This window comes from Panthera onca, chromosome E2 (assembly GCF_046562875.1).
Source record: "Panthera onca isolate mPanOnc1 chromosome E2, mPanOnc1 haplotype 2, whole genome shotgun sequence".
In the NCBI taxonomy this organism is placed as follows: domain Eukaryota; kingdom Metazoa; phylum Chordata; class Mammalia; order Carnivora; family Felidae; genus Panthera; species Panthera onca.
The window spans coordinates 14633964-14659151 of NC_138353.1; the positions used below are offsets into that span (position 1 = coordinate 14633964).

The following is a 25188-nucleotide window of genomic DNA, read 5'->3' on the forward strand; positions in this document are numbered from 1 at the left end:
TTTGCATATGCAGTAAAGGCGGAGCTGTCCAGCGGGGAGGGTCACGTGTCCAAAAGCGACTGAAGGACCTCGCGGCGCGACGGTGCGGCCGGAGCTCCAGTGGCGCAATCGGTTAGCGCGCGGTACTTATACGACAGTGCGAGCGGAGCGATGCCGAGGTTGTGAGTTCGATCCTCACCTGGAGCACCTTTTTTTCTGTTACCAGCATTTTACAAATGTACACGTCTCGTAAGTGAACTGAAACATCTACATCACCACTGAGGGGAGCGAGCATTCGATCTTCGGAGTTTTTGGGTTAGAAAGACTCCTGGAACTAAGGCAGCTGCCCGGGAGTGTTCTGTACTGTGGGGAGGTGCCCTTTCCATCCTGGCCGCCAGAGGGTGGTATCGTCTCTTATATGCCTGCGAATTCAATTGGGTCTGCAAATCTCAGTTTAAGACTTCTGTAGATGTGTCGGGTTCTCCTCCGCAAACTGTCCAAGGCATTGCTTTTTTTTTCTCCATCTTCTCTCTCTCTTTTTTTCCCAGTTTCATTGAGATGTAATTGCCATATAACATTGTATTAGTCCAAAGTGTACATGATTCGATATATGTATAAACCGAGAAAAAGAGTTTAGCTGACATCAGTCACGTCACATATTTTTTTTCTCCTGTGTCTTGGATTTTTCACTTTCCCTTTTCCTCCCTTTTTCTGAGTTGGTTTGTTCCTTTCAACAAATACTAAACATGCACTATGTGACCGACTCCTGTTTAGGGTTTAGGTGTGAGTGATAGCACAGTGAACAAGACAAAGTCCCTGCCGTTGAGGATTTGACATTCTTAGCTGGAGAGACAAGTTTCTATAAACATGAAAACTAAGTATATTTTATATGTTAGGTGGTGGTGAATGTCATGGAGAAAGCAGAGCATATGAGAAAGAGGATGGGGTGTTGGAGGTTCGGTGTGGGCTGCAGTAATAGTCAAACACCATCTCACTGAGAAGGCATTTGAGCAGGAACCTAATGGAGGGGAGTAAGCCATAGGGATAACTGGGGAATATTTCAGGTAGCCATAGCAGACTGTGCAAAGGCCCTGTGGCTGAAGCAGGTCAGGTATAACGGTGGAGCAGCCAGGAAGCCAGTGTGACTAGAGCAAGAGTAGCCAAAGGTAAGAGTCAGGCCACGTAGGCTGGTGAGGTCTTAGGACTTTGCCTTTTATGTGATGGGACTCTGACTCAGGTGTCAGGACAAGTTCCCTGTGGTTGTTTTGCTGGGGAGCGGGGAGAGACTGAGGGCAGGTCCTGGGCCAGGAAAGAGGGAAGGGACTGCTATGAAGGTTCAGGTGGGAGATGATGCTGGATAGGACCACGGTGGGGGCCACAGGAGGAGGCAGGTAGATCTATTTAGAAGGTGAATCAGAGAGAATTGCTGTTGGACTGGGGTGTGAGTTTGACAACGAAGAGTCAAGGGGACTCCCAGGTGTTTGGTACCGGTAGCCGCTAGTAGGGACCATTTTCTCAAATGAGGTTCGCTTTTGTTTTTACCAGCAGAGACTGTTTTTGCTAAGGCAGGGGCCAGAGATGTCAGTTTCTTGTACCTCAAGTGTCTGTAAATGTCTCCTCATGGCTTGTTCTTGCTCTCTGCCTCCCCACTGTCTTTGGGTCTCCGCATTTCTATATATTTTTTTCCAACCCTCTTCTAAGTTTGGGGATCTGAGCCCTTTCCCAAAACTGAGGCGGGGGGGGGGGGCAGCTTCCTGGAAGAGGAGATCAATGGTCAGGGCCTGCCAGTGTGCAAGGAGAGCGAGCCAAAGAGGAGGGCAGGAGGAGGGGAGGGGAGAAGGCAGAGGAGGGGAAGCGTCTGGAGAGGGAGAACCCCGACAGGAGACAGCAGAGGGGTGGGGAGGATAGGTGGAACCGAGGCGACAAGGAGTGAGAGGCAGGGGGGGAAAGGGTGGAGAGGGCAGGAAGAGGGGAGAAGGGAGAGGAAGAGAACTGAAGGAAAGAGAAAAGGGGGTAAGGGACAGGGGGTGGGGGCTGGAAGGGGAACACAATAAAAAGGGGAGAGGAAGAGTTGGAGAGGGTGAGGGGGGAAGGGTGGCGCAGGAGGGTAAGGGAGGAGGAACTGACGGGGGGAGGGCGGGAGAGGAGAGGGAAGTGGGGACGGGGAGAGGAAAGCGGGGGGGGGGGGCGGGGGGGAAGGGGTAGGGGGGGCGGAGGCGGCGGCGGAAGGGGGGCGGGGCGCCGGCGCTGACGCGGGGCGGCTTCCGGGCTCGGGGCGGCCGGCTCCCCCGCCCCAGGGTGGTTCCCGCCGCCTGTTGCCTTGTATGGTCTGAGGACGCCGCTGTCCTCGGGGCCCCGCCCGACGCGGCCGCGACCCACACTCTTGGCCCGGCGAGCCCGACCCCCGGCTCGGCCCCGCCTGGAGCGCGGAACCTCGAGCTTCCGAGGACCCCCAAATGCCGAGATCCCGCAATACCGAACTTTTCGGGCCCCGCCGGGCCAAGACTCTGCAATTCCGAGGACTTGGGGGCCCGGAAAGCCAGAATGCTGCATTCTGGGATCCCGGAAAGTTTTCTGAGACACCCAAGGGCCTCGAATTCTAAGTCGCCCAGACTACCTCTGAGATTCTGGAATCCTGAGGCTTTCAAGCTGCCTCCCCCAGGGGGTTCCGAAAGGCTGAGTCCCCCAGGCTCTCACGTCCTGGAACGCCGGGGAGTGGGCTCCCAGGACGCCCCGACTTTCGGGACGCCCCCTCCCCCACTCGCCGCGCCCGGCCGCCCCCGTCCGCCCTGGGCTCGCGCCCCGGCACATTCCGTCCTCTCCGCCCCGCCCCGCCCTCCTCCCTCGGCCCCGTGGGGACGGAAACATGCCCTCCCCGCCCGCGCCCGGCCGAGAGCTGGGTCGAGGAGCCCGGCTAGACGGGAACGCCTGCACCCCCGCGCCCCGGGAACTGGCTCTCCGAGTTCTTGAGGTGACCTCACCTGGCCCCGCCCTCTCAGGTGGACGGCCGGGCCAGGTGACGTCACTTCCTGCCAGGTAAGCGCCGCTGGCTGCTCAGTCGGCCGGGGTTTCGGTTGACCCTGTCTATCCCTAAAAAAGGTGCCCCGCCACCCTCCCCGCCCCTCTTACTGCTTCGAGACCGCACAAAATCCAGGATTCAAGTTTACACACAGATTCCTTTTATTTAAAAATTCCAAAAAACACAAAAATAAACTTTTAACAATATATATTACTTAATATATTATTATAGTATACTTATAACAATAATTATTCCATCTTTTCCAATATTACAAAAATGAAGAAGAAAAACACAAGGGAAGCAGACGACCCAATATATATAAATACTATAAAATCTATTAGAATAAATAAAGTCGTCATAAATAAAGGGCCCAATGGCTGGGGGGATGGGGCAGGGTGGGTGTTTGGCAATGGCTTTGGCAACTTGCTTTTGGAGGGAAATTTTGAGCACCAGGATTCCCCCTCAGGGGGAGGCTCCAGTCACCATCAGACACTGGAACCTCAGGGTCTAGGAGAAATGGGGAGGGGGGGGCAGTAGGAGCCTATTATTCACAGCATTGGGAAAGAGGGGCGGGTAGAGGGCTCACTGCCTTCCTCAAATCTGCTACATTTTTTTTTTACAGGACCCCAGAAAACACTCCTGCCCCCAACACCATGAACACCGAGCTTGCACACTGGGGACCTGCCCCAGCGTGGGGTCAGGGGAGTGGGTTAATGCACTTTGGACGTTGGGGGAGGGGGGAGGCTACTTGACTGAGTCCCCCAGTTCCCCACAGCCCCAGGGCCCCTGTGGAGCCCACAGCAAAACAGAAATGGCCCCCTTGAGATCCAGCTGATCTGTACCGGGCAGGCACTTATCACTCAGAAACAGAGATTCGATTGAAGATGGGGAGGCGCCGGGGGGCTGCAGGTGGCTGAGGTGGCCCAAAAACCCCAGCCTCGAAGACGGGCGAGTCGGATCCCCCCAGGCTGCTGCCACTGCTGGCATATTCATCAGGATCAGATCCCAGGGAGTGTGCAGAGGGGCTCCGAGCCAGGCCACCCAAGGGCCCCCAGACGCTACCCGGCGTAGCCCTTCGGCAGGAGGGGCAACAGGCTGGGGTGGGGTCCCTTCGGGCCACAGGGGTCCCAGGGGCAGCAGAGAAAGCAGAGGGTGAAAGCGGAAGGTCCCCAGGTGGTGGTGGTGGGGAGCTGGAGGGAGAGAAGGAGCATGAGGACAGGGAAGGGCCTGCCAGGCCCGCTGGTGGTGGTGATGGTCTGCGGCCGGAGGGCAGGCCTGAGAAGCTGATGCTCTGGCGAAGCACATGGGGGTGGCCTGGGACAGCCAGATCCTCGCTGGGGTTGTGGATGAAGTGGCAGCGTGAGCCGTAGGGGCAGCGGCCCTGGAGGTAGAACTTGTGGCAGAGTTCTGTCTTGTACTTGGGGTGGCGACTGGCCTGGCGCAGCTCGCCCAGACCGTGGGCAAACTGGCACTTAGCCCCATAGCGGCAGCGCCCGCTCTCTGAGAAGGTCCGACATAGCTCAGTCTTGTAGCGGGATGAGGTGGTGGGGGTCGCAGTAGGTGAGGTGGGTGAGGGTGACAGTTCAGGGCCTGGGCGGGGAGCCAGGGGTGCGAAGCCTGGGGGTGGCGGGACCCAGCCACAGCTTCGACCCTCCACCAGGCTGGTGGAGCGGCCAGGCAGACGGGCACCGACCCCAGCCGGGCTGTTGTCGGGCGAGCTGAGGCTCCAGAGCCCGGAGGAGGCCCAGCCTGGGCTGGACTCAGTCTCTCCGTGGTCAGATGGCAGGTCAGGGCTCAGCGACAGGAGGCTCTGTGGGAACAGGGACCGGTTAAGACACCGAAAATGCTGGGTGACGCCCCACCACAGCTGCAGGGCACCTAAGAGCTTGCCAGTCCGGTTTGTGGGCTCCCGGCCCGAGCCCCACCTGCCCACGTTAAAACATGGGCTCCCGATTTGGAGGTCCTGAGTTTACTCGCGACGGAAGCCCCTCCCGAGGCACCCAGGCACTCCGGCTCCTCCGGCTGGATCGAGAGGAGACCCCAGCCTTCCCGAAGAGGACAGGCACGCCACTGTCCTCTCAGTTTTGAGCCTCTGGGCCTCTCGGGATCTGACCCCCGCGCCTCGGGTTCTCCAGTTTCACAACTGGAGGAGCAGGCAAACTTCACCCAGGCAGGGGCCGGGATCTCGTCGCTTTTCGAGTTCCCAGAGTTCCCCGCTGGGTCAAGGGGTGGAGAGACAGAAGTCGGCTTCCCCTCACCCCGAGACTCCAGCCCCAGAAACGCCTCCGCGCAAAACCGCGCCCTCAGCAACTACTAAGGGGGTGAAACCAGGTGTGGGGCCATTTCCGCCTCCAGACAGCCCTAGTCTGAGAAAAGTCTTCCACTTTTCCACCTCCAAGGGCCACCCCACCAATGTCTGGGCCGAGACCCGAAAGTCGCAGGCTCCATTTCACCTCCAGAGGATCGCACAGGTCGGAGAAGGGAGGCAGGGCCCCCGGGCTGAAGTGTGAGGCTCCATGGAGCTCCAGTTTGAGAAAGGAGCCGGAGGTCCCGGGCCAGAGTTTTCGGCGCTGGAGAGCCCTAGCTTAAGAAGGGGGTCAGGCATGCGGACACCGGGGGTGCCGGTCGGCGGGGGCTCACCTCGTAGATGGCGGCGAGATCCATGGCGGCGCGAACGGCCGATGGGCTGAGAACTCTGCCAAAAGTGGGAGCGCTGAAGTCAGGCTGCGGTTGGCTGCTGGAGCCCGTGTTTTTATAGAGACGAAGTGAGGAGGCGGGGCCAGCGGGGCCCGCCCGGGTGGGTGGGGCCAGGAGGGGCGCTTCCCGGACGCGCGCCCCCAGCAGGGCCCGCCCGGCACCCCGCCGGGACGCGCGGGGAGGCGGGCCCGCGACCGGGCGGGGAGTGCCCACGGTGGGGGGCGGGGGGAGGGGTGTCGGCCCAGTTTTCAAGGCTGGAGACTGAGGCGCGGAGAATCGAACCGAGCCGTGGTGGGGGCAGGGCTCCTGGGGGAATTGACCTGGGCAGGGGCCAAGAGGGCGTGCGCGGGAGAGACGGCCGGCGGGGGGGGGGGGGGGGGGGGGGGGGGGGGGAGGCGGAGAGAGACGCAGAGCGAGAAAGAGACAGAAATGGAGAGACCCGAAGAGAAAAACATAGAGACAGGGAGGGAGAGACACACACTGGGAGACGGACACTGACAGGGTGAAACAGGGCAGGGAGAGGAGGATAAGTTGGGAGACAGAAAAGACATGGTAGAGCGTCCCAAAGAGACAAACTCAAGGAGACAAGCGAGAGGGAGGGTCACAAAAAGAAATAGAAAAAGAGGGAGAAAAACAAGCAGAAACAAACACCTACATACAGAAATCCGTAGGGAACGGAGAGGGGACCAACAGGCCAGGTGGGGGATTCTGAGACCTGCCCGCCTGGTTCGGTCTCCCTCCCAAACAGCCCAGATTCAGAGAGCTTGATCGCCGTCCCCTCCACCCCCACTCCCGGGGGCGAGGGTCCCGGATACCTGGCGAGGCAGGAAAGGAGCCTCTCCTGCTCCCGCAGAGCATGGCACTTCCGATCGTTTCCTCTGGGCTAAGCACCGTTCTATGAAAGTGCTTTACAGACGGCAACTCAAGGAGGTTATACGCCCGTTTTGCACACGAGGAAACCCAGGCACAGAGAGGCCAAGTTACTGTCCCAAGTGCGTGTTAGTAAGTGGCAACAGTCTAACATCAGGGGCTGGAATTATGTAAAGAGTGTGCCGCCTGAGAAGACTCCAGATTGGAAAGGAGGAGGTCTTTTATTGTGGTGGAGGGTTGCCTCGACGGAAAGGAAAGCTGTTTTGAGGTGGAAGAAACGGGTCATCCCCCAACTGATGGTCGGATGGGTCTCTTTTGAATGGGTGTGCCTTGAGAGAATTCTTAATTTGCGAGGATTCCTCCCCACATTGGCAAGTGTTTGATGGTCAGGAGGGTGCCCTGAGTGACAATCAGTTAAGACCTGGGAAGAAAACTTACTCTTAAAGGGGGTCTTGGTGAGCTGGCCGCCCTGAGTGAAAACAAGGGGGTAGAAATCATAGCCATAGCGTGCAGTCATGAGGGTGGCAAGCTCATTGTTGCAGGCTGTGGCCGCGGGCTTGTGTTGAGGTGGGAAGAGTCTGCCAGGCACACCGACTTGCCTCGTCGGACCCAGCTCGGGGGAATCCCTGGTGCGGCGCTTTCTGGGGCTGAGGGGCCTTCCCGGCCAGTCCCGTGAGCCGGGCGGCTGCGGGCGGCTTTGGCACGGTTGCAGCCTCCCGCTTGCCCGTGACTCACTCGCAAGGGACGGGGGAGGGGGGCTTCCTGGAAGCCGTGACGAGGAGGCTCGACCCGGACGCCCGGGTTCCTCTCTCGTAACCAGGGCTTCTGTCGCCTGTAAACACAGCCTGGAGGACAACGGGGAAAAGGGAAAGGGGAGGTGCCTGGCACCCACCTCCCCGCTGGGCTCCAAATCCTAGTGCCGCTAGTAGGACGGAGGCGGCGGGAAAACGGGAGGTGGGGGATACCCTGGGGTCCCCGGAGTCTGGCTCGGCTCTGGCCGCGATCCTGGAGGAGTTTCGATTCCCTGGAGACAGGGAACATTTCCCATCCCTGAGTCAGACGGACCCCCCCTCCGCTCCCCTATCTGCTGAGTCATCGGCCCCGAGAGCCAGGACGCTAGGGATTGGAAGACGCTCAAAGAGGCCGGAGAGGGGGCTTTGCGCGGGGAAGGGCCGACCATCCACCGAAACACGGACGGGTGGGAGCCAAGGGCTCGGGCCTCGGCCCCTCCTTTTTCAGATTTAGGGGTCCGGGTCTCCGAACCACCTCTTCGCTCAGATCCAGACCAGGCCCCCCAGGCCCTCCTACAACAGACCCACAAGTTCGGGCGCCTAGCCCTCCGTTCTCTCAAGCCTGAGTCTGAGCCCCCAGCCCCTCCTTCCTCCGATTTGGGAGTCTGGCTCCCATCCCCCTTTCCACCCCGTCCAGGCCCCAGTCGCCCCAGATGCCCCAGCCCGGGAGGAAGTTCAGGGCAGGCCTCCTCCCAGCTCCCCACGTAGCCAACGGGAAAATCCGTGGCCCCAGCGGCGGCCGGGAATCCCCTCTGGAATGACGGTGGGGAAGGGGATGGCCGGGGTCCCCCGCGGGGTGCAGGGGGGCAGGTCCTGGGCGGGCAGAGGGAGGAGGGAAGGGGCGGAAACCATTGAGGCTAAAAATACGGCGAGCACTTCCGGCCTAGGGGGAGGGGAACGGAGAGCAGAGTTTCCAGAAAAACAAGCGGGGACGGGAAACGCGGGGGTGTGAGAGCCGGTGCGAGTGCGCGGGCGAGCAGGGGTGCGTGTACCCGCGGCACGTGTGCGCGCCTGGTGTGACTGGGCGTGAGCGGGGCGGCCGTGCGTGCAAGTGCGCGGGCCAGCCGGTGGGCGGACCGTGGCCGTCGCAGCGTGACGGTGTGTGCACTGTGGGCGCGAACGTGCGTGCCCTGATGTGCCCGGGGACGCAATTAGAAGTAGGTGTGGGACACGAGAGTGTGCACCCCTTTTCCTGTGTGAGGGCTGTGTACTTACGGCTCCGCCTGCCACGGCTGTGTGTATAAAGGTGCGAAACCACCCGTGCCTTTGTGGTCGACGACGCTGTTGACTTTAACGGCCTCTGGCTCTAGGGAGTGTGTACTCCGCTGCGGCCGTCCTCGAGGTGCATTCGCAAGAACGTGTGACCCACACACCCACCTGCACATCTGTATGTCGTCGCTCTGAACCACAGCGGGGTCTGGAGTCACCAAGGGTGTGTAACTCCTTGAGGAGTGCACCTGAAAGCCGTGTGTGTGTGTGTGTGTGTGTGTGTGTGTGTGTGTGTAAGCCACCTGTGTGTCACCGTAGGTGGCCGTGGCTGTGTGCCAGCTCCCTGTAGCTCTTTTGTGTAGTGGATGGTGTTCCCAGGTGTCTGTGTCCTTTTTTGGGGGTGAGGCTGAGAACAGGGGAGGCCAGAATCTGGATGAGGTTCCTCTGAGGCCCAGTCACAAGGCAGTGGCGCTGGTGAACTTTGGTTCCTGACGTCTGTATCGCACATCATGGGGAGGGTGGCTGGTCACTGTTTGCCACATCCGGGGGCACAGCAGACACACACACACACACACACACACACACACACCCCTTCTCTACCTGAGAAGCATGATCTATCCCCAGCTAAGGCTGCTTTTGATAATATTGAGCTAAGTGTAGGGCTGACTCAGCCTGTGATGGGCAAAGTCTGTGATGGGGTGAAAGATAGTGGGTTAAGTGGTGATTAGAGAGTTGTTTATATATTCATGTGGTTGGATTGTTCCTTTAGAGTGTGTTTGTGGGAGTGTCACTGGGTCGGAGAGCCTGGGGACACTATGATTGTAGGATGGTGGGTTATGCTGTTCTCTGCTCTGGAGGAGGGGTGTCATGTGCACCCGTGTCCCCACGGTCTGTTTTGCTCTGTGTGGCTGTGCATCTCACGTACACCCTTCCCTGGAGTGTGTGGTTGTGCACCAGCCTCTATAATCTCCCTTTGGGTCTAATAATCTGGTAGAAATCTCCATGAAGGTCCTTCGTGACCTGCCTCAACTTCTGTCCGTGCCCTGTGGTCAAGGCCTCCACATTGTTCCATAAACACATCAGCACATTCCTGCCTCATGGCCTTTGCACTTGCCGTTCTTCTCCTGGTGCTGCTCTCTCTCCAAATGCCCACATGCCTATTCCCTCTCCTTCAAGTCCGCTCCAATACCACCTTCTCAGCGAGGCCTTCGTGAGCTCTGTCAAGGACTTTTTAAGTAAGTCTTATCATCTATTTAACAAATAATACATATAACATCTATTTATAGGCTAGAATAATGATGAGTACCCATGACCCACCGCCCAATCTAAGCTCTAATGTCTTACTAATGTCTTTTAGTAAAGTAACATAATTCTCCATATGCAAATCTTGCATTTGTGTTAGATTTATTCCTGTAGATAGCATCATCAACTAGTGCCCAAGACCTCCACTGCCCTTCCTGAGGGTCAGCCCGACATGCCAGGCACTTCAAGAAAGGAACTTTCTAGGATGTGTTCACACACACACACACACACACACACACACACACACACACACACAGGGCTGGCCATTTCCCAGGACTCTAGTGTGGGGACTTGGGCTCTGGGTGAATCACAGGTCTTCACAGTCCCAGGGTTTCCTTGCAGATGTGGGGTCTAGGACACATCTGGGCAGTGACACAAGAACCAAGGCACAGAAGGTGTTGGGTGGGGCAGTCCCACAACCCGGCTGACTCACTTGGGCCTTTCACACCCCAACAGCTGAGCTTGGGCTTGCCCAGGCCTGAAAGCCATGGCTGAGCTCTTGAAGCTCTCGTTCTTGGGGAAGTGGAGAGCCTGGTGGGTTCCTCCCTCCCTGAAGCCCCCTCCCCAAGGCCTGCTTCCCGGAGCTGGGGCCCAGGCGCCTGGGTTCTTCCCCAGGACTGATGATTCACCCCTACTGGGCCCTTTTCACTTCTCCTTTGGGGCTAAAAATACAAGGACCCAGGCATCCAGCTGGACCAGGCTTCACCACGGATTGCACAACGCCCCTAGTTTGAGTGCTGCTGACGCAGGCTCCAGGTTCGGGTGGGGGAGTGAGTTGCTCCCAGACCAGGCATGCTGAGGTCAGGGCTTAGAACCCTTTCACTTCCCCTTTCCTTGGCTGAGGACCCTGGGGGCTGGGTTGACACTGGAAGTGTTGGGGATCCCTGGACTTGGTTGTGGCCCCTGGAAATGAAACTGCTTCCCCTAGCCCCAGTTAACCTAGGGCTCCCAGAATCTGGCCTCCTTCATAATAGACAGAGTCCCAGTTAGGAATTGGGAGCAGAAGACAGCAAAAGGGGGCTAGGACAGAGAAGGTCAGAGACAGGGAGACAGGAACACAGAAGCGCAGAGAGAGAGAGAGAGAGAGAGAGTGACCAAAAGAGAGAAAGTGAAAAAATAAGACAGAGAGAGAGAGAGAGAGAGAGAGAGAGAGAGAGAACAGACACATGCCTCAGAAACATACAGGACAGCTAGAAAAGGGAACAAAATCAGAGAGACCACCCCCAAACTGGGACAGAAGCAGGAAGGATTGAAGGAGAAGGACAGGTCAGGGATCCTCACCCAGGCCAAGCTGGGGGAGAGCCCCTGGAAGAGGTCATCAACAAGCAGTCCAAAGTGCATCCTGGGCTAGGGAGGACAGCAGGCCCCCGGCTGAGCAAGGCCCCGCCCTGCAAACTCCCTGCTAGCCTCTGCTGCCCCCTGCTGGCTGTGGCCACAGTGCTCCAGCGGGAAGAAAAGTCAAAGACAAGGCGGCTTTGAGGTCACTCTTCATTCCCTCCGGGTCCCCTTCCCCTACTGCCTGCCCCACTCCCAGCCCTGCCAGCTCACAGGGTGCCCCCAGGGCCTGTAGGTGGTGCAGGTGTCTTGCCCGTGACCTTGTTGGCACAGTCCAGCAGAGCGGTGTGAATGTCCTTGGCACAGGCAATCTGGGCTTTGATGACTGCCAGGTACTGCGGGTAGGGCAGGCTGTCAGGCTGCACAGCGTCCGGTTTGGTGGCTGTGGGCACCAGCGTTGGAGAGTGCTTGGCGCTGTCACAACTCTGGGACAGGCACTCATGTGCCAGGCGCTGTGGGCAGGTGGGCAAGGTACGGCATCAGTGTCGCTCACCCCGCCTACTCCCAACCCCACCCCACGGGCCAGCCTGGGGTAGCTTGCTCAGCCTCTGGACTCCCAGGGTCTTGGGGTCAGAGCCTGGCCCCCCTGCCAATCACTTGCTGGGTGACTTCCGGTGTGCAGCTGCTCCTCTCGGAGCCTGTTTCCTTCGCTACCTCATCAGGCAAGGACGAGAACGCGTGTGTGAACAGAGAACACGAGAACAGTGTGAGAGCCACGGGCACTAGCGCGTCACCTTAAGTGCTAACTGATGAATGTCGGCCAGCTATTACTGTGACTGTCCTAACTGCGGCCTTTGGCACTGGCGGTGACTTCTCCGATGACACCTGCTCCTGGGTTTCCTCCTTCTTCTCTGGCTGCTCTCTCTAGACACTTCTTAGTCTACACAAGCCTTAAATGGGGGTAATTCCCAGGTCCCGTCTCCTCTCCCACCCTCAGGCACCACTCAGTTCTCACCTCTGCGCTGACACCACACCTGTGTCCCCAGCCTCCCCTGGAATTCCAGAGCTCTCATACCCTCCCCACCAAAATGTTCCTCTTCCTGGGTCCCTGTCTCAGGAGCCTGTCTTGGTGCGGCCTAGCCTCCTTGAATCCTGCCATGGTTGCCTCCTGGGGCTCCCAGCCTCCACTCTTGGCTCCTCGAACCCATCCTTCGTTGGGCAGCCAGAGGCATATTCCTAAAGAAGCCAGCAAGCAGGTCGACGGTCTTCTCTGCTTAAAACCCTCCATGGCTCCCCAGCGCCCACAGGGCTATATTCAAAACCCAACAAGCCCTAATGCCTCCTACACCTCAGCAAAACTGAGTTTCATGACATTCCTAAAGGAGAGTTAAAGCAACAGCCTGTTCCTTCTGGCTGGAACACCTTTCTACCACCACCAGGCTTCTCAAATTCTGGTTTTTCTTTCAAAACCTAGTTCAAAACGATGATGATGACACTACGGGAAACATTTGCCACGTGCTTAGTACCACGTTCAGCTTTTTAAATACGTGATCTTGCTATCTTTCCCCAAAGTTAATTTCTCAAAGGAGAAACCCAAGGCTCACAGGTGGGAATTGGTGGTCCATCTGATTCCAGAGGCTGTGCTCTTAGCCACCCACTTTCCCCAAAACTCCTATGCCTCTTCCATTTATGTCTCAGCCTCAGCTCAGATGTGCTTTCCACCAGTAGCCCTCCCTGAGCCCCCTCTCCCTACCCTACCTTAGGCAGAGTCAGGTTCCTTCTCTGGCCTTCTACACTCCCCTGAGCTTCTATCACTTTACTTTTTTGTTTTTTCTCTCATTTTAATCCTGACACCTCCCCTATCATATCAGGCTATGTGCCTCCCCCATCACAGCCCTGACTTGTGTGGGCTGGGCGTTTCCTATCACAGACCTGACCACCCTGAGCTGTCATTGTTTGAGGACACATGTCACCCCAGTGAACTGGAAGCTTTGTGAAGGCAAGGATCAGGACAACACTGTGTCCCCAGCATCAGCTGATGCACACATCTGGCCCACAGGAGGTGCTCAGTGTGTGTGTGACGACTGACTGAATGAGGGTTCCTGACGACCTGGGGACTGAGGCAGGATTGTGGTGCCCCAGTGTCTAGAAGGCCCCTTACCAGGCAGAGCTCCAGCTGGTCACAGAGTGCGTAGAACTCCTCCAGACACTTGTCAAAGCGCTGTATAGGTCCGTCACTGCTCTTTCTGTAGTCCAGGAGAAGAAGGTGACTGGAGAATGGATTTCCAATCTCTGGCATGTCAGTGTCTACCCAACCAAGTATCCATCAGGAAACCAAGTTTAGGCCCAGAAGCCCCAAGGCAGGGCCTCAGGGACTGTTTTAGAAGAAGCAAAAAGAGCAAGGCCAGACGCTAAGGAGTGGGGCTTGAAAATAGAAGGAAGGTGGGGGGGAGGTGGATGGGAATCCGGGGATGAGTTTCTAAGACTAGGAAAAGGGGACTATACTCACTGTCCGTTGTCAATGTTAGTGTTCTGAATCAAGTTCTGGGCTGCGACTTTCATCAAGGTCTAGTTTATAAAAAAATAAAAATGTACGAAATGGAAAGACAGAGAGGGATGCTTTTGGTAGATCTACAGTCTTCCTTAAGATCTATTCAATTTCAAGCCTTCTCTTCACTTGGCACGTCTCCTGTCAATCCAGGGTAGCACCTGTATTTTCCCAGAAGCCCGCTCTCATCCAGGGTTCTCGCCAGTAATCTCCCCGACAGATCTTAGATCCTCCCTCACCCACCAATCACGGGCAGAATCTCTGTACAGGCTGGTCCCTTCCTCAGGCTTTAACAACCAGAGCCTTTTTGCCCCTTCGAACTCACTCCCACTCGAGTTCCGGCCATTCCCAGGCCTAACATTCGCGCTTATCCCGCTCACACTGTAAATCAGCAGAGCTTCGCTTTGGCCTCATCAAAAGGGCCAACTCATATTCCCGTTCCCTGCCTAACGCTCCTTTGCTCTCTCCCACACTACAGAGTCCCTCTGCCCTCCCCTGTACCCCTTGGAGTCAGAGAACCAAACCCCGCAATCTTCTCGCCGTTCCTAGCCAATCACCTGCAGGCTCTCCTTCAACTGCGGGATGAGCATCTTATAACGCTGCACTGGATCGAAGTCCTGTTGCTGTTGCTGCAAAAGCCCGCTCTGGGCAGGGCCCACTAGCTGTGCTGGTGGTTGCGGCTGCTGCTGGGGACCCGGGCCACCAGACGAACCCGGACCCGACACACCTGCAGCGGACGAAGCCGCAGCAGCCTGCTGCTGGGACGCAGCCATCTTCCTCGCTTAGCGCGCCGGAAATACGCCACAGGCGTGTCTCTCCCGGTTTCTTTCTAGCTTCTGTGTTTCCAGGCCCTGTTTGCTAGTTAGCTGCTCCTCCCAAGCAAGTCAGCCAATGGGGGGAAAGAATGACTACCCGCACTTGACGCTCAAATAAAACGTCATATGGAGATACCGATTCACCAATCACAAGAGGTTTTTCCTCCTTCGCTCCGCCCTTTACCCAGCTATTTACCAATCCGGGTGTGGGTCTAATACGGACTCTATTTCCCAGAAGGCCTCGCAGCTTGAGGCTACTTGTCGGGTCCTCAGCGTCTTGGCGGCAGTTGGTGGAGACGGAGCTGCGAGTCCGTCTTTGGCGCTGCCTGCGCGTTTACCTGAGTCTCTACAGGAACTCTTCTCACCAGCCCACATCATTCCGACCCTGCTTCCTCAGAGAGCGGCGCCAACCCGAGCCTTCCCTCGGATTAGGCGTCCGCCGACGTCGGTACACCCTTCCGCCTCTCCCCGCGGCTCAGCAAGGACCCCGTCCGGGCTTCCTTCGCCTTGTCGCCATGGCGCCCACCATCCAGACCCAGGCCCAGCGGGAGGATGGCCACAGGTAGGCGCCACGCCACCTGGCTGCACCGCTTTCCTCTGGGTCTATTCAGGTTTCGGCGAGGCGGGGGGTCGGGCTCGGGTATCCTACAACGTCAACAGCCCCCTAGGTCTGTCCGTGATGTCATACCCCTCCCGCGAACGCCGTGACGTCACCGAGCGCTCACCTTTGACATAGGGGGGTAGGTTCCTTCAGGGGTGGGGTGCTGCTCCCTTCTCCCTGCCATGGAATTCAGGGATTAGACTCTTGGGAGGCTAAGTAGAAGGGATTGTGCTTTTAAGATTCCAGTCAAGCGTTTGGAGACCCCCTTTTCCAAAATCAATTGAGTACGTAGTTGTATTAAAGCACTTGAAGACATCCCCTCCAAAAGGGATTGAGCAGTTGGCTTCATTCATGGAAGCATCTGCAGACACTTGTTTTTAAAAGGAGTTAAAATACTAGACTCCCTCCATTAAAGTACTTGGAGCACCCCTCCCAAAAGGGATTAGCATTTGTCACCCCCCTTCTCCCCTCTTTTAAAAGCTTGGAGCCCCCCCCCCCCCTTCTGTAAATCCTGTTCATCTTTCTGTCAATGTCTTTCTCTCTTACCTACCAGACCCAATTCTCACCGGACTCTGCCTGAGAGGTGAGCCCCATTGTGTTTTCTCAGAGGGATGGGCCCGTGGGGGCTGGGAGCAGAGGTGGGGCAGCAGGGGCTAGGTTTTAAGCTACTGTATTCCCAGGTCTGGAGTGGTCTGCCGAGTCAAGTACTGCAATAGCCTCCCTGACATCCCCTTCGACCCCAAGTTCATCACCTACCCCTTTGACCAGAACAGGTGAGACTGACATGGAGGATGGTGAAATAACCCACTTTGAACAGGAGTTCCTTGAGAGAGAGAATTGCTTCTCTTGTTGGCCGCTTTTTTCAGAGCCTAGAACAGTATCTGGCATATGGTAGTAGGTGCTCTATAAATATTTAATGAATAAAACCATCGGTGTCTAAGTCTTTACCCATTGAAGAGCCAGCCTTCTCACTCTAACATGGGGGGGGCGGGGGAGACACTGCATTTTGAGCTCTTCCCTGGAGAAGCTTGGGCTCTGGGAAACAGGGATATGAAGGGTAAAGCTGGAATCAGGAAACCATAATGGGTATGTTTCCCCACCCAGGTTCGTCCAGTACAAAGCAACTTCCTTGGAAAAACAGCACAAACACGACCTCTTGACTGAGCCAGACCTGGGGGTCACCATTGACCTTATCAACCCTGACACCTACCGCATTGACCCAAATGGTGTGTGAGAAGGCAGGGAGGGCTTGCACTGGGCCAGCAAAGGCTAGGACCTCCCTCATAGTCTTCCTGGCCCCTTGTTCTCCTCTAGTACTCCTAGATCCAGCTGATGAGAAGCTTTTGGAAGAGGAGATTCAAGCTCCCACAAGCTCCAAGAGGTGAGTGTGTGTGTGGAGGGGGGACTGGAGATACGGGGGATCTATGATGGGAGGAGGGTGATGGGTCCTTGGTGCCTAATACTCCACCCCAGATCCCAGCAGCATGCGAAGGTGGTGCCGTGGATGCGGAAGACAGAGTACATCTCCACCGAGTTCAATCGTTATGGCATCTCCAATGAGAAGCCTGAGGTCAAGTAAGTTGTGGTGGGTAGGAAGGGAAAAGTGGAGATTTCAGGTGTGTTCAGTGACTCCTAAAAGCCTCTCTTTACTCCTAGGATTGGGGTTTCTGTGAAGCAACAGTTCACTGAAGAAGAAATATACAAAGACAGAGATAGCCAGATCACAGCCATCGAGAAGACTTTTGAGGACGCCCAGAAATCAGTTAACTGAGGGACCGGGATGGGATGGGGGTGGGAGGCAGACCAAGGTGCAGCTCCAGAGCTCCGCATCCTCCTCCTCACCCTGTTTTTGACCCCACCAGATCTCCCAGCATTACAGCAAGCCCCGAGTGACACCGGTGGAGGTCATGCCTGTCTTCCCAGATTTTAAGGTCAGATCCAGGGCAGGAGGCAGAGAGAGGTAGCCTGCCATCTCTGCTCGTCCCAGTCTGATCCCAGTGCTCTCCGTCCCCCAGATGTGGATCAACCCATGCGCTCAGGTAATTTTTGACTCAGACCCAGCCCCCAAGGACACAAGTGGTGCAGCTGCGTTGGAGATGATGTCTCAGGCCATGATCAGGTAAGTAAGTGGCCCCACTGCCCACCTTGACCTGCTTCTCATTGCCCCTTTGTCCTCACTCTTCACTGCTCTTCTCCCAACCAGAGGCATGATGGATGAGGAAGGGAACCAGTTTGTGGCCTATTTCCTGCCTGTGGAAGAGACACTGAAGAAGCGAAAGCGGGACCAGGAGGAGGAGATGGACTATGCACCAGATGATGTGTGCGTGGGGTGTGGGGTTTTGGGGACTGAGAATTGGGTCTTTTCTCCTCCATAAGGAAGAAATGGAGCTGACCTTGTTCCCCTCACCAGGTATGACTACAAGATTGCTCGGGAGTACAACTGGAACGTGAAGAACAAAGCTAGCAAGGGCTACGAAGAAAACTACTTCTTCATCTTCCGGGAGGGTGACGGGGTTTACTACAATGAGTTGGAGACCAGGTACTTGGCACACTCCTCCCTCGGATTAGCCTGGGCCTGTGCTTTAGAATCAAGGTCCTGGGATATGTGGGAACTACCTTGGAGGTCATTTGTACGTAAGGATTGGTCGTGTGCATTTTCAGTAAGAGCAGCAGAAGCCTGCTCAAGCATGTGACCCGGGCCTGGTTTTAACATGAGAGCCCAGAAAGAAATCTCAAGATTGAGCTTTTTTGTAGGGTAGATAGCCAAGTTTCTTCTGAGGTCAATAAGAGACTTCAAGTGAAAGTAAATGTAGGCAAAATACAGAGTAATGTGTAAAATTAGCATAAATAGTTTAAATGAAATCCTAGATACCCAAATTAAAAATGTGACCTCCTGCCCAACTCCCCCGAGAGCTAAGTTTATTCCTGTGCTAGAGCCCTTGGTATAATTTGAGGGTTGGGAAAGAAAGTGTGATCCTGGGTTTGTTGAAAGCAGAGGTCACAAATTCTGATCCTATGTAAAAGGTGGCACAGTGGGCTGGGTGGGCTCTGGGTGACCTGGAGCTCTTGGCAACCTCCAAGAGGCACCATGACCTAGCCCGGCAAAGGGCTCCAACCTGTTGTTACTATGCTATGGGGGTTGGGGGAGGGGAAGTCCCAGTGGGGCCATAGATTAACATTTTCCAGAAGCCAGCAATCTAGATTCTGTGCTTTAAGTGTTGGTGACTAATTCGCCTTAAAAATCTCTTATGGATACTCCTATATGTGTATGCGTGTGTGTGTGCACGCGTAGACGCTTTATAAGTACAGGAGATTATGGAACTATTACCCTTCCTTTCCCTTGTATCCAGCCCCTAAGTTTAGTCCCCTTATCGAACTCGCATTTATTCTGGTCTGTTCTGGAGTAAGCAGCGGTAAGGAAGTAAAAACCAAGTCAGACTAGATACCAGAGTGGGGTCTTCAGATGCATTTTCTACACACACCTCTCCACCACTGTGCCCGCTGCAGGGTCCGCCTGAGTAAACGCCGGGCAAAGGCTGGGGTTCAGTCGGGTACCAATGCCCTGCTTGTGGTCAAGCACCGGGACATGAACGAGAAGGAATTAGAAGCCCAGGTAACAAACATCACTGGCCCAGGGCACCCGTAGAGAGTGGTGGTGGGTAGGGAGAGACGCAGAGGCCTGACAGAACACCCTCCTTCCCCTCAACCATGCTGCTTCCAGGAAGCACGGAAGGCCCAACTGGAGAACCATGAACCTGAGGAGGAAGAGGAAGAAGAGATGGAGACAGAAGAGAAAGAAGCTGGGGGCTCAGGTAAAGTTGGACAGGCCGAACCCCAGGAGCCCTGGGAAGGGTGGGAAACGGAACTGGGTCTCACGTCTCTCTGCTCCTTTACAGATGAGGAGAGAGAGAAGGGCAGCAGCAGTGAGAAGGAAGGCAGCGAGGATGAGCGCTCAGGCAGTGAGAGCGAACGGGAAGAGGGTGACAGGGACGAGGCAAGTGACAAGAGTGGTAGCGGCGAGGACGAGAGCAGTGAGGATGAGGCCCGGGCCGCTCGGGACAAAGAGGAGATCTTTGGCAGCGATGCGGATTCAGAAGACGATGCGGATTCTGATGATGAGGACAGAGGCCAGGCCCGTGGCAGTGATAATGATTCGGACAGCGGCAGTGACGGGGGTGGCCAGCGGAGCCGGAGCCGCAGCGCCAGTCCCTTCCCCAGTGGCAGCGAGCACTCAGCCCAGGAGGATGGCAGTGAAGCAGCAGCTTCTGATTCCAGTGAAGCCGACAGTGACAGTGACTGAGTCCCAGGTCCTTCAGGGTTGGTGCAGACACGATTACAATGCGATTATTATGCGCAGGAAGGCACTTTTCTTCGGGTGGTCTATTTGCGAGCCCTTGGTCTATTTGCGAGCCCTTCGCTTTGTTCATTTCCCTCCTCTGCAAGCCTTGCTGTTAATAAAGCCAATGTCTTTCCCTTTACTCCCCCATCCAGCCCTATGGTCTCATTCGGCTTACACCTCTCCTTCCCCCCACCCCAGGAGCTCCAAGGCCTCAGGTCAAGGCCACTAGGTTTTCCATGAAATGTAGCATAACAAAGGTCAGAATCCTTTTTTTTGTTTTGTTTTTGTTTCTTGTTTTTTTTTTTTTTTTTTCCAAAATAAGCCCAGACCATTAAACAAGTGAAACTCCAACAAGTAAGTCTTCTCCAACAGCGAGAAAAACTGTACAGTTACTCAAAGCTGATTCTGCCAGTGGGGCTGGGGATAGGAGGGAGGGTGAAATCATGGTGGTGGGGGGGGGGAGGGGGGGGGGCATAGGGGCCTGGGGAGGGGCTGGAGCAGAAGAGGGTCAGGGTCCTGCCCATCAGAGTGGGGCCGCCTGCGTCCTGCACACTCTGCTGTCAGGTGGGGGGGGGGGGGGGCAGCTCTTGCCTCCCGCTGGGTGTGGGGGGGGTGTCCCTCACCACCTCCCAGTGCCAGGCAGAACCTGCTCACCCTGATGGGTAGCAAAGAAGACAGGACTTGGCTGGGAGGCGGTGAGGGTCCTGTAAGAGGGACACCCTGCTGATTCCAAACGAGGTGGCCCCTGTCCATCCCACTTCCCGGGGCTATTGGGAGGGGGACTGGAGAAGCCCTGGGAGCTTGAGGGGAATGAGCAAAGGCACAGAAACATGGCGGGGCCGGGGTGGGGACTTGCATAGGTTGATGAGTGTGCAAGAGGTACATAAATAAACCTGACACCCCACCCAGCCCGGCACTGGGAGAGGAGGTGGGGACCTTAGCAGATCCCCAGGGCCACCCTCCCCCCTGGCTTCCTCCCCCTCCCTGGGCTCAGAGCTGAGGGAGGGCCAGACCAAGAGGGCAGAGGCAAGAAGGTCTGGGGAATGGGGTGAGAGTGCAGGGAGGGCGGTGGTTTTAAAATTTTTTTTTTTTTTTGGTTTTTTGTTTTTTCCCAACATTTTGTATCTTTAATAACATACACAATGGTTACCAGCCATATTCATAACAAAAGTTATTCATAAAATGTATCTAAAAATAACATTTTTTTTTTCCTTTTCGGTGTGAAAAGCTTGAGAATGTCCCAGTGAGGGGGGTGGGGTGGGTTGAGTAGGAAGAGGGGGTTGGAATAGGGGACCCTGGCTTCCCCACAGCCTGAACCCCCAAATCCCCTCCCTCCACCTGGGCCCCAGCACAACCCCTCAGCAGGAACAGAGACCAGAGGGTTTGTATGATTCCACGGCTGGGACAAATCTCTGGGTTATGATATAGTGTTCCACTTAAGTGAGGTCATGACAGAATGGGGGGTAGGGGAAGGATGAAAGAAAAAGCGGGGTGGGGAAAGAAACCAAAAACCAAACAATCCCCTTTCCCTTATTCCTTACCCCCAAGTCTTTAGCAACCAGACCCGGGAGTGGACAAGGGTGTGTTGGTTGCGGGAAGGGGATGTTAAGGCAACAGACTTCCTGACCTCACTCGCTGCCCTGGCTCCCGGCCTTCAACCACTGCATCTGGGGAGCCCGGGCTGGGGGGAAGTGGGGAAGGGCTAGGGGGTCTGGAGGAGGGGGCTCTGCCCTCTCCCCTTGTAAAATTCAGGCTCCCCCTGCCACTTTCTTGGCTCAGAGGCCTGGGGATTCTAAAAATGAGAGGGAATGATCAGAGAGAAAAACCGTTAAGAACTATATAAATATGCATCTTAAATAGGCCTAAGAAATTAATTGTAGAGAACCTCTGATAAACAGGGCAAAAGGAAGTGAGGGAAAGGAGGGTGGCTCCTGTCCTTGCGAATGACGAGAATGGGGAAGAAGGTGGAGAGGAGAGGAAAAGAGGCTCCTCCACTCATCCACCACCTTCACCTCAGCCCCTCCCAAATAACATCCAGGAGAGCAGGTTATGTACCCCACTTCTCTCTCCACAAATGTCAGATGGTTCTGAGCAGGCCCCACAAGATAGGGGGGAGCTGCTCCCCTGGGAGGGGCAGGGGGCCGGCAGTCTGGAGGAGGCAGGGGTGGGACGGGGCCGGGTGGGGGAACGAGGGAGGGAAGGAGGGGCAGTCGGGCTGGCCAGTCCCTGCCCCTTTATCCTGGCTGCCCCCTACCTCCCTGAGCCTCAGCAGAGACCCCTTGACGGGCCTGGGAGTGAGCAAGGCGTGTGCCAATGTTAAACAAAAGTTAAAAGGGTGAGAGAGTAGAAAAATACTAGAATGTATAGCTGAGCCAGCCCACCCTCTCGCTGTCGCGGAGAAGCCCGTTGGGGGTTGGCCCCCGCCCGCCGCCCAGGGAGCCTATGGGTGCGCTGGGCTGTGGGTCCCGTCAGATGGTGGAGGTTTTGTCTGTCCCATCTGTGATAAGAAAGGGAGGAAGGGAGGAAGATCAGGAACTGGCGGGAGGCCCAAGAAAAGGCGCTCGGGTAGCCTGTCATCCCAGTCAGGCCCTCCCTGGAGGCTGGCCTCCCCTAGGGACCCCTCAGGTTGCTCTGAGTTGCTCAGTTCAGAGATGGAGACGCTGCTGGGTAGGTGGGAGCTGGGTCAGGGAAAGAGGAAATGCTCACCACCCAAGGCGTGTTCTGTCATGCTCAGACATAGAGACTCCAGAGTGGGATTGATCTCCAGGTCAGGCCCAGGGACCGGGCAGTCTGAGGGCGAGAGAGAAGGGAGGCGTGAGGACTGAACTGAGGTGGGAAGCAGAACCCAGGAGACAAAGGACTGGATGGGCTGGCATGGGGGAGGGGCTGACACCGATAAGAGGGAAAGGAGGGAGGGAGAGAGTGGCAAGAGACCGAAAAATTGTGCGTGAGACATGGCACACACCAGACGGAAAGTATGACCGAGCAGAGATGAAGGACCCAGACGGGCCTGGGTGCGTCATGGCGCAGGCAGAGGCTTAGCAATGCAGACAAAGCCTGATCAGCCGACCGAGGAAGTGATGTGAAGCTGAGGGAGCTTCCTGGAGGCCACACGCTACATGTTGCCTCGGGCACAGTCTGGGCATCTGCCCCAGGCACTGGGCAGCCCCGGGCTCCTGGACTCTGTATTTGGTGCAGAAGCTTCATTAGAACCCTTCCCATCCCCACTTGGACTTGCTTCTCTGGGCTGGATGTCATCTGGGCAGGCCCAGCAGGCGGGGCAAATCAGGACAGCAGCCATGGGGCTTGTCCTCAAACCACCTCTCAAAAGGGTCTCCTGCTCTGGTGAAACAACCCACCTCCCTGAGCTGCCCTGACCCCACCCCGCAGTGCTTAAAACCCTTCCCTTGGCTCCTCACTGCTACAGGGAGGAAGCCTGAGCTTTCTGCCTGAGTTCAGAGGACCTGCTCCCCTCTCCAGCCTCACCTGTCGTCACATTCCCAATGAACCCTGAGCTCAGACCGTGTAAAGACACCTGTCTCTCCTTAACAAAAAAATGTTTTGACCTTGGGCAAGTCACCTGAGTGTCAGATTCACGACTGATCTGATGGGAATGACACCGGCGCCCTCATGTGTGCAGCCGGGAGGCTCTGATTTGCCAGCGCAGGAGAGCTGCTGGACACACAGCGCAGCACACAGCACGCCCGTAAAAAGAACGGTTTCAATGTTTTGCTCGTGCACTTCATCCATCCAGCCATTTAGCACCAGTTACAGAGGCCCACCACGTGCCAAGTCCTAGGCTAAGATGAACACAGTGGCAGGGCCTCTGCCTGTGACAGATGGCACTTCGTGTAATCTCCTAAATTAAAAATCTCCACCGATTTGGCAGTTTATGACACAAAGAGCTTAGGGTCACCTGCAAATCTAATTAAAAAAATTTGCGGGGGGGCGCCTGGGTGGCTCAGTTGGTTAAGTGTCCGACTTCGGCTCAGGTCATGATCTCACAAACTCTAAGTTTGTGAGTTTGAGCCCCTAATCAGGCTCTGTGCCGACAGCTCAGAGCCTGGAGCCTGCTTCGGATTCTGTGTCTCCCTCTCTCTCTGCCCCTCCCCTGCTCATGCTCTCTCTCTGTCTCAAAAATAAATAAAACATTTAAAAAAAAAATTTTTTTTTTGAGCAAACTCTACCTCCAATGTGGAGGGTCGAACTCACAACCACAACGTCAAGTGTTGCATGCTCTACTGATGAGCCAGCCAGGCGCCACCCTCGGCCGCAAATGTAAGATCTCTCCAGAGGCAGCCCTTTCCAGACCAGCCGCATCTGCCTCTGCGGCCTCGATGGCCGGCAGCAGGCCCAGCACGGCCCAGGGCGGGGTCACCCCCCCCTTGACGAGCAAGGCGAGGCTAGCGTTCCTCTAACCTCCCTTTGCCCACTTCACCTCATTCTGCTCTCTCACCTCTCGGCTGGCCTGTGAACAGAGGGAAAACCGCTCCCTTACATCATCCTTTAGTGTAGACCTGATCCAAGAACTGACTCTTGCCTGGTTCTTGCCTGAAAGAATTCCCACTGGTTCCCAGTGCACTGACAGGCAGGACTCCTCTCCACAGAGGCCTTGACGCTCTGTCTCATCCCCTCCACCCCTCCCAGACTGAGTATTTAATGAACTTCTAAAGAGATGGTGATAGAGACCAAGAAGGACCTTAAGGTTGCAACACAGGGAGGGAGAGGTGAGGAGATGCAGGGCTGGGAGTAGGGGAGAGAAAGACTGAGAGAAAGCAGACAGGATCTGAGAAAGAAAATTGAAGTGGGATGGGGGAGGGTACAGGAAAACCCACGACGTGGGAAGATGGGTGCAGAGTGGCGGGAGGTATAAGGAGAGGTGAGCAGATGAGAAAGGATAGTGGGAATCGGACTGAGAGAAAGGCCACCTAGGGTGTCACTGAGGCAGAGCCCCATGGGTAGGGGCAGTTTACCTGGAGGGAACATGAGAATGGCCTGGGGCGACGAATGGACCGGAAGGGAGTGGGTGCGCTGCACAGAGCTGCGGCTCTGGCTGGGCATGCTGTTGCTGCCTCCGGGGTTGGCAAACCACAGGTTCTGCACGGGGCATGGGAAAAGAGAAAGCGGTGAGCTGAGAGGGAAGAGTCCCAGGCCCAGGCGCCATGGAGCTGGCAAAGGAGCCTCTCCCTTCCAAGCCGGGCCCAGATGCAGAGATATGGACACACACAGCCCAGGCACCACCACCCCAAACCCAGAAGTGCCACGTCCTCTGCTTCCAACCGGCTCACCTGTCGGCCCTGGCCCCCAAGACTGGGGCTAGTGAGGGCATGTCGCGGGGAGATGCCCCCAATGCCCGAAGGGCTCAGAAGGCCCATCCTGCCAGGCGGGAGGGCCCGGGGAGGCATGGGGAACTGCCGCTGGGTCCGCCGGGCTACCCCCATCCCCACAGAGCCAGCTATGGGAAGCGAGTTGGAGCCGAACGCCCAGCTGTGAGAGAGAAGGCAGGGTAGGGTGTCAGTTTAGGTGGATGGGGATGGGGCCCCTCTGTCCGTCCCTTCCTCACCTCCCCCCACAATCCCCATGGGAAGGACAGAACACAGACCTGCTCCGAGCAAGGACTCCCCGTCCAAGCCCTTGCATCACACATGCTCTCTTCTCCTGCCCCAAGGTACCCCCAGGATGGAGACAGGAGCAAACAAAGGTCTCCTCACATCCACTCACAGCACTTCTCCTAACTTCAACT

At 56.4% G+C, this 25188-nt stretch overlaps 4 protein-coding genes and 1 non-coding gene across 6 annotated transcripts in view; 2 read left to right on the forward strand and 3 right to left on the reverse strand.

Annotated features, from left to right (window-relative positions):
- The first annotated feature begins 93 nt into the window (after window positions 1–93).
- TRNAI-UAU (transfer RNA isoleucine (anticodon UAU)) lies at window positions 94–186 on the forward strand. The gene is given in 2 exon segments: window positions 94–131; window positions 151–186. It is a non-coding gene; the product is annotated as a tRNA-Ile (tRNA).
- A 2955-nt stretch (window positions 187–3141) lies between these two features.
- Window positions 3142–5760, reverse strand: ZFP36 (ZFP36 zinc finger CCCH-type). Its single transcript, XM_060651098.2, has 2 exons — window positions 5639–5760; window positions 3142–4808 (listed from the first exon to the last, which is right to left on the reverse strand). The coding sequence occupies exons 1-2, from the start codon at window positions 5660–5662 to the stop codon at window positions 3855–3857; spliced, it is 978 nt and encodes a 325-aa protein (XP_060507081.1). The 5' UTR covers window positions 5663–5760; the 3' UTR covers window positions 3142–3854.
- Window positions 5761–11020: 5260 nt separating this feature from the next.
- Window positions 11021–14575, reverse strand: MED29 (mediator complex subunit 29). 2 transcript variants are annotated; one of them, XM_078438442.2, is made up of 4 exons: window positions 14248–14575; window positions 13652–13710; window positions 13304–13388; window positions 11021–11584 (listed from the first exon to the last, which is right to left on the reverse strand). In XM_078438442.2, exons 1-4 carry the CDS (start codon window positions 14461–14463, stop codon window positions 11270–11272), a joined length of 675 nt encoding a protein of 224 aa, XP_078294568.1. In that variant the 5' UTR covers window positions 14464–14575; the 3' UTR covers window positions 11021–11269. The 2 variants fall into 2 exon arrangements, with proteins under 2 accessions (XP_078294568.1, XP_060507066.1); XM_060651083.3 differs by having other exon boundaries at window positions 11339–11654.
- A 205-nt stretch (window positions 14576–14780) lies between these two features.
- PAF1 (PAF1 component of Paf1/RNA polymerase II complex) lies at window positions 14781–19584 on the forward strand. The gene is made up of 14 exons (XM_060651082.3): window positions 14781–15067; window positions 15660–15689; window positions 15787–15879; window positions 16211–16332; window positions 16421–16487; window positions 16580–16681; window positions 16763–16868; window positions 16969–17037; window positions 17122–17225; window positions 17310–17426; window positions 17517–17645; window positions 18614–18719; window positions 18828–18918; window positions 19003–19584. The coding sequence occupies exons 1-14, from the start codon at window positions 15021–15023 to the stop codon at window positions 19404–19406; spliced, it is 1587 nt and encodes a 528-aa protein (XP_060507065.1). The 5' UTR covers window positions 14781–15020; the 3' UTR covers window positions 19407–19584.
- Window positions 19585–20152: 568 nt separating this feature from the next.
- The window catches only part of SAMD4B (sterile alpha motif domain containing 4B), a 37302-nt gene continuing 32266 nt past the window's right edge, over window positions 20153–25188 (reverse strand). Inside the window, exons 10-13 of the mRNA XM_060651081.3 lie at window positions 24734–24932; window positions 24419–24542; window positions 22152–22235; window positions 20153–21942 (exon numbers count right to left, since the gene is read on the reverse strand). Coding sequence (XP_060507064.1) covers window positions 21914–21942; window positions 22152–22235; window positions 24419–24542; window positions 24734–24932 — 436 coding nt within the window. The 3' untranslated portion in view covers window positions 20153–21913. The remainder of the gene's footprint in view (window positions 21943–22151; window positions 22236–24418; window positions 24543–24733; window positions 24933–25188) is intronic.

What these genes read in the sequence shown, in the direction of transcription:
- PAF1 (XM_060651082.3), top strand. Translation starts at nt 15,021, where the DNA reads ATGGCGCCCACCATCCAGACCCAGGCCCAGCGGGAGGATGGCCACAG. An exon ending in CTGTCTTCCCAGATTTTAAG is followed by an intron (nt 17,038 to 17,121) that starts GTCAGATCCAGG and finishes TCCGTCCCCCAG; the next exon opens with ATGTGGATCAACCCATGCGC. An exon ending in GACTATGCACCAGATGATGT is followed by an intron (nt 17,427 to 17,516) that starts GTGCGTGGGGTG and finishes TCCCCTCACCAG; the next exon opens with GTATGACTACAAGATTGCTC.
- MED29 (XM_078438442.2), bottom strand. Translation starts at nt 14,463, where the DNA reads ATGGCTGCGTCCCAGCAGCAGGCTGCTGCGGCTTCGTCCGCTGCAGGT. An exon ending in AGTTGAAGGAGAGCCTGCAG is followed by an intron (nt 13,711 to 14,247) that starts GTGATTGGCTAG and finishes TTTATAAACTAG; the next exon opens with ACCTTGATGAAAGTCGCAGC. An exon ending in ACCAGCTGGAGCTCTGCCTG is followed by an intron (nt 11,585 to 13,303) that starts GTAAGGGGCCTT and finishes TGGTGCCCACAG; the next exon opens with CCACCAAACCGGACGCTGTG.
- ZFP36 (XM_060651098.2), bottom strand. Translation starts at nt 5,662, where the DNA reads ATGGATCTCGCCGCCATCTACGAG. An exon ending in ATCTCGCCGCCATCTACGAG is followed by an intron (nt 4,809 to 5,638) that starts GTGAGCCCCCGC and finishes CTGTTCCCACAG; the next exon opens with AGCCTCCTGTCGCTGAGCCC.